The sequence below is a fragment of the Cyprinus carpio genome, chromosome A20, assembly GCF_018340385.1.
Source record: "Cyprinus carpio isolate SPL01 chromosome A20, ASM1834038v1, whole genome shotgun sequence".
NCBI classification, from domain to species: domain Eukaryota; kingdom Metazoa; phylum Chordata; class Actinopteri; order Cypriniformes; family Cyprinidae; genus Cyprinus; species Cyprinus carpio.
In genome coordinates this window covers 23,906,099-23,918,598 of record NC_056591.1, presented here as the reverse complement: position 1 = coordinate 23,918,598, position 12,500 = coordinate 23,906,099, and the positions used below count along the sequence as shown (strand labels likewise).

The window sequence follows — 12,500 nt, the reverse complement described above, 5'->3', positions numbered from 1 at the left end:
CTCCTGATAAAACATTAAAAATCGTTCTGATCCCAAACTTTTGACCGGTAGTGTATGTAGCTTCTTAATATTCATGTAAATAAATTCACATGTAGACAATTTAAATACTGCAAAAAATGAATCTCTTCCTCAGTATTGTTTTCCAGTATAAATCTCTAAACATCCTTAAATCAAGGAACATTTACTGGAATGACTTCAAATATTAAGATTTTGTTTTCAGAAAAAAAAAAAACGTAATAAGATTAGGTGAGTTTATGGTTTATGGTGAGTTGTGGTGTAATTCAAAGGGAAAACTATATCATTTTTCTGACCCCATCCACAGATATATGTTCTTGTATTAAGCTTAGACTCATTTAATAATAATACATTTTTATAAAAACAAGAGTTAATATTTCATGTTATTGTGCATCTGCAATAAATGTGTCTTGATTTAAGAAGGTTTAGATATTTGTACTGGAAAACAAAACAAAAATACTGATATATATATATATATTATTATTATTATTATTATTATTTATTATTATTATTTAATATTTCTTGCAGTGTACTTCTCTAAAAACTAATATTCAGTCATTTAAGCATAAGCTTTTATGATAATGAAAAACATAAGTTCAGTGCTGATGTATATCATCATGTATGTATTTTATACTATTATGTAGAGGATATAATTGAATGTATATGAAATGTTTTAATTATTAAATTGTCAAGCAGTCACGTGTGCTGAGATCTGCAGAAAGATGAATCAGTGCTGCTGATGCTGATGGGCTTCATTCATAGTTTGTTGCTCAGGGACTATCAGATGAAGGTGTGATGATGATGATGTGTGTGTGTGTGTGTGTGTGTGTGTGTGTGTGTGTGTGTGTGCAGTGTGTGAGGATGAGCAGCAGATGGCGCCAGAGGAGCTCTGATCATCTCTGCAGGAGATATTCCTCTCATCCTTCATTTGTGCAAAAGTTTCTTGAATCAGATCATGATCTTACGCTCCTTCTCATGGCTGCTATCAAAACAGAAATATTCTGTCCACAAATAGATTAATTATTCAATGAAACAAAACCCCAACGTTTGAAATTTCTTTCTCGTCTTATTATAGAATATGGACTTTTAAAACCTTGTTAATTTATGCTAAAAACATCAGTTTGACTGTTTTCCACTTACATTTTTTGCATTTAAATCATACGATAATGTCATTCTTTTACAGTAAAATTACATGCATAACCTTATTAAATCTTATTGGACCTTATTAAACCTTATTAGCTCGTTATATAAATTTATGTCCAGCTTTATCCACAACATTTCTCATTTTAATTTAGTTTAACTTGATGTACTAAAATAAATAAAACTAAAACTGAAATAAGAATTAACAAAAAAGCTACATACGTATGTATAAACTGAAATTAAATAAAAATACACAACAAAATTTTCAAAACTATAACTAAAATGAAAATATTAAAATATAAACTAATTCAAAATATTAAAAAAAACTCAATGATACTGAAATAACACTGATCTCATCTTTTTTGTCATCAAATGTAAACTGTCCCCATCTGTAATCTGCTGAATATGACTATAAGTTATTATAAACATTAACATCATGATTTTCAGTAAATCTGCTTTGAAACGCATGTTGTGAAAAACACTATACAAATAAAACTGACATAATTATAACAGTTAACAAGTAAACATGTTCATACTGTAGTGTTTTTACAGTGTGCTTGTGAAATACTGGAACAGGAAGTAGAATCTCCATGACGTCAGTGCAGATATAGCAGAGGCGTCAGCGGCGTGTGATTGGACACCTCGAGGCGGCTGGAGTGTTCGCAGGTGTGGTCATTGTCCGGTCGTACTGTACGCCGGAGACACAGTCAGTACAGTCAGTGGCGCAGCAGCCGAGGGCAGAGTCATTAATTACGTCACACCGCCGCACACTTCATTACGCTCAAGGTTAATACTGCGCTTACCTCGAGACGCTCAGCGCTGCCGTCAGATCTATTACAGCTTATCACCACACGACAGAACAGAGATGCGGATGCTGAAATATGTCTGCTGTCATACACTGCTAATGCTAACATCTCCAAACGGCCCAGACGCGGCCAGCTCATTCACAGGAGTGAGGCAGATGACAGAGATTCGACACATAATTAACCTCCTTCACCTCCAGCCGTCTCATCAGCAGCATAATTACAAACATCACACCAGACTCTGCAGCGCCTTTCATTAGAACAGATAGAGTGCCATTCTTTTAAAGCATTTTTAATCATTTATTATTTCAAGCAGTAGTCCACCAAAACTGATCATTCTGTCATAATTTACTCACCCTCATGTCTTTCTTCTGTTGAACACAAAAGAAGATGTTTTGAGAAATGTCTCAGTGTTTTTTGATATAATGAAAGGCAATGGGGTCCAGTGTTGTTTGGGTCTTCCAACATTCTTTAAAATATCGCCTTTTATGTTTTACTGAAAAAGAGGCTTGAACAACATGATCAGGTTAGTAAATGATGACAGAATGACGATTTGTTGTAACCTTAACTCACCTAAATTTTATTTATATAGCACTTTCGAACCCATAAATAACCCTATCATGCAACTGCATAGCAACCTCCTAGCAATGTGCCAAAACACCCTAGCAACCGCATTGCAACACCTTAGTAACCTTAGTAACTAGCAACCACCCAGGACAATATCACTCTACATCAATGGGCTTAAAACCTTTAAACTTTAAGCGACTGAAAGTGTGAGTGACTGTTAATGAGAGTGTGAGTGAGTGTTAGAGTTAGTGTGTTAGTGTTAGTGTTAGTGTTAGTGTGAGTGAGTGTTAGTGTGAGTGTGTGTGAGTGTGTGTGTGGGTATTAATGTGAGTGTTTGTGTGAGTGTGAGTGTTAGTGTTAGTGTGAGTGAGTGTTAATGTTAGCGTGAGTGTGAGTGATTGTGAGTATTAGTGTGAGTGTGAGTGAGTGTTAGTGTGAGTGATTGTGAGTGTTATTGTGAGTGTTAGTACGAGTGTGAGTGATTGTTAGTGTGAGTGTGAGTGATTGTGAGTGGTTAGTGTGAGTGTTAGTGTGAGTGATTGTGAGTGTTAGTGTGAGTGTGAGTGTTAGTGTGAGTGATTGTGAGTGTTAGTGTTAGTGTGAGTGTTAGTGTTAGTGTGAGTGTGACTGTTAGTGTGAGTGTGAGTGAGTGTTAGTGTGAGTGTTAGTGTGAGTGTTAGTGTGAGTGTGAGTGTTAGTGTGAGTGATTGTGAGTGTGAGTGTGAGTGAGTGTTAGTGTTAGTGTTAGTGTGTGTTAGTGTGAGTGTGAGTGAGTGTTAGTATGAGTGTTAGTGTTAGTGTTAGTGTGAGTGTGAGAGTTAGTGTTAGTGTGAGTGTGAGAGTGAGTGTGTTAGTGTGAGTGTTAGTGTGAGTGTGAGTGATTGTGAGTGTTAGTGTGAGTGTTAGTGTGAGTGATTGTGAGTGTTAGTGTGAGTGTGAGTGTTAGTGTGAGTTTTAGTGTGAGTGAGTGTTAGTGTGATTGTGAGTGTTAGTGTGAGTGTTAGTGTGAGTGTGAGTGTTAGTGTGAGTGATTGTGAGTGTGAGTGTGAGTGAGTGTTAGTGTTAGTGTGTGTTAGTGTGAGTGTGAGTGAGTGTTAGTGTGAGTGTTAGTGTTAGTGTGAGTGTGAGAGTTAGTGTGAGTGTGAGTGTGAGAGTGAGTGTTAGTGTGAGTGTGAGTGATTGTGAGTGTTAGTGTGAGTGTTAGTGTGAGTGTGAGTGATTGTGAGTGTTAGTGTTAGTGTGAGTTTTAGTGTGAGTTTTAGTGTGAGTGTGAGTGAGTGTTAGTGTGAGTGTGTGTGATTGTGAGTGTTAGTGTGAGTTTTAGTGTGAGTGTGAGTGAGTGTTAGTGTGAGTGTGTGTGATTGTGAGTGTTAGTGTGAGTTTTAGTGTGAGTGTGAGTGAGTGTTGAGTGAGTGTGAGTGTGTGAGTGTGAGTGACTGTTAATGTAAGTAAATGTTGTGTGTGTGTGTGAGTGTGTGTTTGTATGTGTGTGAGTGAGTGTTAGTGTGTGTTAGTGTGATTGTAAGTGAGTGAGTGTTAGCTTGAGTGTTACTGTGAGTGTGTGTTAGTGTGTTAGTGTGTTAGTGTTTAGTGTGTGTGTGTGTGTGTGTGTGTGTGTTAGTGTGTGAGTGTGTGTTAGTGTGTGTGTGTGTGTGTGTGTGTGTGTGTGTGTGTGTGTGTGTGTGTGTGTGTGTGTGTGAGAGAGAGAGAGAGTGAGTGTAAGTGTGATTGACTGTTAGTGTGAGTGTTACTGTGAGTGTGTCTTGGTGTGTTAGTGTGAGTGTGTGTGTGTGAGTGTGTTAGCGTCAGTGAGTGTTAGAGTCAGTGAGTGTTAGTGTGTGTGAATGTGAGTGTCAGCATGAGTGTGAGTGAGTTTTAGCGTCAGTGAGTGTTAGCATGAGTGAGTGAGCCAGGGTTCGCGTCAGTGAGTGTTAGTGGGTGTGAATGTGAGTTTTAACATTTGCGAGTGAGTGTTACCGGGTGTGAGTGTTAGCGTGAGTGTGAGTGAGTGTGTGTTAGTGTTAGTGAGTGTTAGCAGGTGTGAATGTGAGTGTTAGCGTGAGCGAGTGTCAGTATGAGCGAGTGTTAGCGGGTGTGAGTGTTAGTGGCTTTATAGCAGATCAGAGGCGTAAAGGCCTGCGATCACACTCTCCTCAGATGGACTGAGCTCAGAGCGCAGTGGTGACACACGCATTAAAGAGATGGATGACACTCCGTGTGGCACTGCTGTGAGGAGGACACTGGCCCGTCCAGGAGATTTATTTCCTCTTCCTGTGCTGAAGCTCAGACTGTGACGTTTTTAGCTCCTCTCTTTTCCTTAACCTGACCACATGTTCCTGCTCTTCAGATCTGTTAAGTCAAACACTTCATATTTGTAGGGAGATCATGCATCTATTCATGCACACCTGTCTGACTTGATTGTTGAAGTTGAAGTGAGAATGTGAAAATGATCTGTGAATACTTGAGCTTCAGATTAAGCATTGAGAATCTGGTTATGTTTTGATGACATGCATCTGTAGAGCTTCAGATTAAAGGTTTAATATGGACCTTCATCTGAAAATTGTTCATGGGAATGTGGTTCGATGTGGTCTCAGCTGTGTCTCATGTTTGAGTTTCATTGACCAACAGTCATATGCATTAGTTTCTCCCAATATTAAAGAAATCAACCAGTAGATCAATCAGAACCAAAAGGGTTTTACTGCATGAAGCCATAAAAGAAGGTTCTTAAGATCCAGTGTTGTTTTCTGGTTCTTTAGAAAAGAACACTGGAACCGAATCATTAATCTGAAGAACCTATGATGAGAAAACTTTTTTTTAAAGGGACATATAGGTCTGGCTGGATTTTACAGAAGTTTTATAGCATGAATGTGACCAGAGTTTAACTCCATCTGAATGAGCTGACTACTGCATGCTTAAAACACTGTGTTCTGGATCAACCGTGATCTAGAACCTCTGGACCTTTGTACTAGTTTTCCTTCAGGTCATCTGATGTTACTTAAAGAGCCAAGCCACGGCAGCAGCTAATTGAGGTCAGAGAGTTCTTATACTGCAGATGCAGGTCAAGATCACAGCGGCCTCTCTTTACTGGAGCTGCATATGTCACATACTGTACAGTAATGTCTAGAAATGTAGTCTCTTCTTTTAAGATTTGATCACTTACATAGAAAATAATCACAATTTGTTCTTGTGCATACAGCAGCAGGTACTCTAAAATAATGATACTGTATACTCTTTAAAAAAAAAAAGGTTTTAAAAGGTGGTTTTTAGAGCAATGCCATGGGACCACAGAACAATTTCTGGTTGAGTGAGTAGATTTTTGTGTTATGATCTTTATTGGGTTGTGTATGTGGGATTAATTTGTACCTTGTTTGGGTCAGTCTGTAAGGAAAATATGAAAAGACCATCTAATGTCTGTTTTTCTAAATCTGCTGATGTAATTGTAGTGTAGTTTTGGATGACTAGTGAGAGGGGAAGTTGGGAAAAACCTTCCGTCTGGCCTTTCAGCTCGTGCCACTCTTATATTTTGGGTCTGTTTCAGTGTTTTATTCTGCGGTGAGTCACGACACAGCTGTGTAAAGTGCTTAAGCAGCAGTGGGATGAGATGAGCAACGCTGTGATTTATTCAGCCTCGGCTCGTGAGAGTGCCGCTGCCAAACGTCTTCTGATCCCACTCCCACTGCTGTTTGGCTCTGACAAAATATATGTGGTGGAACGCTCAGGCCTGGACCTTCTTGTTGATGCTCTGTGCCTCTCACTGACTCCCCTGCCTTCTCTTTGCAGACCATCGTCCGTGGGAGCCGGCCGCCCAAGGACGCCTCCATCAACGGCCTGCTGGAGGAGTTTGACAGCATCTCTGTCACCCGCTCCAACTCTCTGAGGAAAGAGAGTCCACCTGGAGCCCATCAGTCCAGCGGGAGCAAGCCATCATCTTCGTCCACGTCCAACGCCGGTGGACCGGAGGAGAACGGCTTCGGACACTATTACGGCCGCTTCTCATGCGACCTGGACAGCAGTAAAGACTTCTCGCTAGAGGCATACCGCGACCGAGGCACCCAAGATGGCGAGTGGGCGGTCGGACGGCACTACCGCTTCTCTCTCAGACAGAACGGCCATCCCATCCGCAGCCCCTTCTATCCTGACGCCATGCCGCAGAAGTCCTCGGACTACGCCAAGATGCCACCCGACTACCACGCCTACCTGGAGAGCAAGATGCGGCTGTCCACCGACGAGATGGCCATGGGCGGCCGCAGGGAATATTACCGCGCCTCTCTAGGCGGATCCAGTCAGGACTACCGGGAGCAGACTCTGGGAACGCCGTCACGCGGCTCCATCCACAGCGGGCAGATGAACTATCCCGACGGAGACTGGGGATACGGAGCGGGACTGAGAGACGACTATGACAAGAGGCCCAAGTCCTCGTACATCAGTCAGACGAGCCCCCAGCCGACCATCCGCCAGCGCTCGCGCTCGGGGTCAGGCCTGCAGGAGCCCAGCCTGCCGTACGGCATCAGTGCATTTAAAGCTGCGCCGCAGGGGCCGTACAGCTCGTACACATACCCCAGACTGTCCGAGAACACATCTTCAGTCGTCATGGGCAAGGTAAAGATGAAATCAGCCTCCTTCTAATGATGAGTTTGGCTTTTTTTGTCCTGCAGGGTATTTTGTCAAAATGCACCAATGCATTAAGGATGCATTCACACTATGTGATGTTTTATTAACAACGTTCAGGCGGAGCACGTTCAGATAATCAACTTAATTAGCACTTTAATAAAATATATATGCAGCCAACTTGCCTTTGTCCCATAACAGTTTTCTGGCATTCCTCCTCCACCCCAACTCCTCACTCCTAACTATTCCTGTCCCAGCTTTGGGATATGGGGGAGTTCTCCGGGTTCAGTCTATATTCCAAGCTCGGAGCCCCTCCCCTTCGGACAGCACGCCAAATATGCATGCTATTTGCTCTGATTATATGTAATTGCGAACTCGTGAATAGTGCAATGAGTTTGTGTGGTTCTCTGGCACAGTTTACAATCAATGCAAGATAAATCCAGACTTACCAAAGTGAACCGCTACTGATGATGCATCATTTGCATATGATGGTCAAATGCCGCTTGTCTCCTCAGAGACTGTCACATGGTAGATTTTGGAGGAAAAGGCTCCACGGAGATCCATTGTTTTGCTCAAACATTTTGTGGCAGCAAAAATGATAAAAAAAAACACTGCATTTGCATACATGCATTTGGAGGATGCTTTTATGTTGCATTTCATGCACTTTCTGCATTTGAAGTACAGTGTTTCCCATACATTGATTTATTTATATACATTGACCCCCCACAATAGATTTTCTGAAAGGCTTTAACTCCGTTGAATCATCATGAGCTCTGCACATTTCAAAGTCAAATGCGACACGGGTGTTTTTATATGACTGTATCTTTGAAGGGAACTGACTGTCTTTAGAAAAGTTTCGATGTCATTTTCATTTAATCTTTCCTATAATGCCTGATAAAGTAGTGTTTATGAGCACAGAGCTGCTTTGTGTACTGCTGTTACCGGGGAAACTGCTATTTCAGAAGCTCTTAAAGTGCCTCCTGCTGGCAGAGAATGAATGTGCATTTTTGTTTTTTCAATTTTGCTGTTTTATTTTTTGTATATATTTTATATTTGGAAGTGTTTGTATTCATTGAGTGTAAGTCTGTGTGAAACACTGAAGTATGTTAGGCAGATTCCTCAATAATATCTTAATATATTACCACATGAATTTACATCCTCTGCAGAACCTGTTTTGTATACTTGTTTTAGGAACTTTTATGGCATATTTTCAGCCCCCAAAAATGTCATGTTGGATATTCTGCATTTACTGTATGCTGTTTTTCTAATTTCATGCATTTAGCAGATTAGCACATTAGAAGAGTATTAGCTACTTCCTCAATATTTTACAACATAAATCTACAAGATTCATTAAAAAAAAAAATGCTTGCTTATTGTTTTGTATTTACTCCTACTATCACCATCATCAGGAAAGTCTCATGAAGTAACGGTTCATATTTGACCCCTAAATCAAAAGAAAGAAATGTTTTTAATAAATGTTAAATCACAGTGGACACATGCGCTGTGCGCTCCTCACCCGCAGGCCGTGTAGGGCGTATTATCTCGCAGCACCGGCTCCGTGATGGATCTGGTGTCAGTTCTTAATCTACTCACCCGTGAAAAGAGCGCGGCGGCCGGAGACACAGAATTACTCATGAGCGGCGCAGGAATCAATTAATGGAACCGTAGCATCACCCAGATAACAGCGGCTCATCCCAGACCTTCATTTACACACGCTTGAGCTCTTGTCAATTCAATTCACAGATACTTCAGGACTACTGTAAGACATCCGTGCGCATCAGAACTGTATTAGCCTCCTCAATATATAGCAAGATAAATTTACACCAGAGTTAGTATAGTTTAAAACTAAAATAAAAAATAAACACGTTATTGAAATAAAATAAACATATGAAATTAAATAAAATATGTGCCTTGTAACATTTCTCAAAAAGTCACAAAAATACACAACAAAATTACTAAAGCTTTGAACATGAGAACAGATGTAGATACAAAACTGATTAATAAAAGCAGTAATAGAAGCAGATTAATAAAAGCAACATTTGATATGTTTTTTGTATTTAGTCTAGCCGTGACCATCATCAGATGAATCTCATGAAGAAATGTCTGTATCATACGTGATGTTTTATGACATTATGTTTTACACACATTTTCGTCCCCCAAACCTTTGTCTTGTGTGAACTACACGTTATTTTAAAACAGCGTAAATTGCATGCATCACATCCACGATTTAATTCACGTGTTAATTATTTATTGTAATTTTCTCATATTTCAGCAAATAGGATTTTGTGTCTAAATGTGGTTTATTGTCATGAAAATAATGGCACAATGCACAGACTCTTGTACATGTACTGTCATGTTTCTGGGTGAAATCTGAGCCGTGTTTCTGGCGGGTTTGGCTGATTTAAGCAGAGTTAGACTGTGATTCAGGGAAGTGTTGTACTGTATGCAGCAGCACAGCCGGTGTGTGTGTGATTTGACTGTGATTCGGAGCGTTCAGCAAACACACGCTACGGTCCCATCAGTCTCGGCTCAGCGGTGTCATAATCAACCTCTTTCCTTCTCATTCACCTCGACTCGGTCACTTTCAGCGAGCCCAGCGTTTTGTGGGCGCTGCTGGGAATCGCGGGCCGTTGAAGGCCGACAGCTCGGGGACTTGGGAACTCGGGCACGCTCCGCTCGTTGTGATGAACTGATGTTGTGGCACCTTCCTTTTCTGCAGCCCTTGCATAAAAGCCGCGGCGGCGTGTTCCACCACAGAATTCAATTTCACACTCCAGTTGGGTTGTTGATTACGCTGCCAAATTCAGATTAATGTGCATTTAACGAACATGGATCAGCCAGCGGTGCCGGTTGGGAAAGGGGGTCTCGGGACTTTCTCCGGCCCATAAACAGCCTCGCCGGGGGATGATTGATTAAACGAGTCCACCGGTGTAATTACAGCCAGCGCTCTCATCATCAGGCGCTTAGAAGACAATCCGTGTCGTGTCATCTTTTTGTGTTTCGGGGCGTGGTGGGAATAATTCAATCTGCCGCCCACCGTGACCCTGCAGAGCGGGAATCAGATCCTGTGACGTGGATCCGCCGTGACTGCAGTGTTTACAGTGTGCTGCTTTATTCCTCAACTCTGCTTTACTTCCATATGTATCGCACACTCTACTAGTCAAACGTTTGAATGATTAAGCAATAATTAATATAATAAAAAAGTAATAATTACATTTTTCAATGTTTTTGAAAGAACTCTTGGAATATTTTTACAATATGATTATATTACATATAATTATTATAATGTAAAATGTCTGTTTTCTGTGTGAATCTCTGTTAAAGTGTAATGTATTTCTGTGATGTGCAGCTGTATTTTCAGCATCATTACTCCAGTCTTCAGTGTCACATGATCTTCAGAAATCATTCTAATATGATGATTTGCTGCTCAAGAAACATTACCGATTTTTTTTAGAGAAATTAATTAAATTAGTACTTTTATTCAGCATTGATGTATTAAATTGATCAAGATTGACTGTAAAGACATTTATAATGTCAAAAAAGATTTCTATTTCAAATAAATGCTGTTCTTTTGAACTTTCTGTTCATCTGTGAATCCTGAAAAATAAAATGCATCACTGTTTCCACACAAAAATATTGTGCAGCACAACTGTGTTTTCAACATTGATAATAATCAGAAATGTTTCTTGAGCAGCAAATCATCATATTAGAATGATTTCTGAAGATCATGTGACACTGAAGACTGGAGTATGATGCTGAAAATACAGCTGCGCATCACAGAAATACATTACACTTATTTTAAATTCTAATAATATTTTAAATTCTAATAATATTTCACAATATTACTTTTTTTCACTTTAGTAAAACACAGCAGATCTTCAGTGAATGGTTCGATGAATCCAGTGTCAGTGTGATTTGGTTTGTTGTGCTGCTGTAATGTTCCCTCAGCAGATAGATGAGCGTTTGAGGATCATCACGGGCCTGTAATGAGGAATCATGAGCGTCTGCTGTGTCTGCGTTATTCTCTCATCATGTTGTGTGTTTGGATCTAACAGGGCGAGTACGAGCGAGTGGCCCGTGACGGGAGTCCGCAGGTGCCGGGGGCCGAGACGTACTCACGCGTTCCCTTCAAACTACCTCAGAGCCACGGCAAACCCGTGTACCCGGCCAGTTTCCAGATCCCACCGCCCTTCCACTACAAGCCGTCGCCGTTCCCCCGCCCGCCGCCGCAGCCCAGCCCCCCCTACACCCCGCAGGGAGCACACTCACAGCCCTCCTCGCCCTACACCCCGGGGCCCGGGGCCTATCCGCCGCCCAGCTGGGGCTCGGCCTCCGAGCAGCCGCCCTGCAGGGTGTCCCACGAACAGTTCCGCGCGGCGCTGCAGCTGGTGGTGAACCCCGGCGACCCGCGCGAGTATCTGGACAACTTCCTGAAGATCGGAGAGGGATCCACGGGCATCGTGTGCATCGCCACCGAGAAGCACAGCGGCAAACAGGTGGCCGTGAAGAAGATGGACCTGAGGAAGCAGCAGCGGCGGGAACTTCTGTTCAACGAGGTGAGCGCGCCAATATCCTGGTGAACAAAATAGTGAAACGTTTTAGAGCTGTGCAACATAGACTATGATTATATATCAATATGTCTAGTATAGTATAGTATAGTGTCTCTGTAAAATTAAAAAGAAAGTGTTTTTAAGTAATTTAATAATTATTTCATTTTACAGTACAACTTTTAAAATGCTCATGATCAGATTACAGTTACTTTGTATGTATTACATGATTGCATATTATTCACACAATGGCAGTAAATTATTAATAATTTATTAATTCACCTCAGTTCTTTTTCAGTTTTTCTTTTACATTTTCATTTCAAAATGAACCTATGGTTTATATACAGTTTGGGAAACTCTGCTGTGATGTCATGTTTGATGCATTCAATGACACTGATAAAGAATGGAATATATTTTCTTTCAGTTTTTTTGTTGTTGTTTTTTATGGTTCACAATAATCCCATTTAGGTCTGTGTGATAAAATGAGCAGTCAGACTACATTACCTAATATGTGCAATCCAGATTATGTTACTAACTACAATTTTCCTCATGTAATTAGTACTCTGGATGTTTTCTTCGAGTTCCTCTGAGCTGTTCGTCTGCCTGCAGGTGGTCATCATGAGAGACTACCATCACGAGAACGTGGTCGACATGTACAACAGTTATCTGGTCGCTGATGAACTCTGGGTAGTGATGGAGTTCCTCGAGGGCGGAGCCCTGACTGACATCGTCACTCACACCAGGTTAGAGCCGGTCGTCCAATCAGAATCAGAGTCTGAATGAACTGATTTCACACTGCTTCATTCATTCAATCATCTGA

The 12,500-nt window shown here is 41.2% G+C and overlaps 1 protein-coding gene across 7 annotated transcripts in view; it reads left to right on the top strand.

Annotated features, from left to right (window-relative positions):
* Nucleotides 1-12,500, top strand: part of LOC109076449 (serine/threonine-protein kinase PAK 5-like) — a 42,321-nt gene that overhangs the window by 21,544 nt on the left and 8,277 nt on the right. For all 7 annotated transcript variants that reach the window (XR_006162805.1, XM_042778190.1, XM_042778192.1 and 4 more), the window contains 3 exons: nucleotides 6,306-7,124; nucleotides 11,189-11,689; nucleotides 12,290-12,423. Coding sequence is in view for 6 of the 7 variants with exons in the window: in XM_042778190.1 (XP_042634124.1) it covers nucleotides 6,306-7,124; nucleotides 11,189-11,689; nucleotides 12,290-12,423 (1,454 nt within the window). In the remaining variant the exon portion in view is untranslated. The remainder of the gene's footprint in view (nucleotides 1-6,305; nucleotides 7,125-11,188; nucleotides 11,690-12,289; nucleotides 12,424-12,500) is intronic.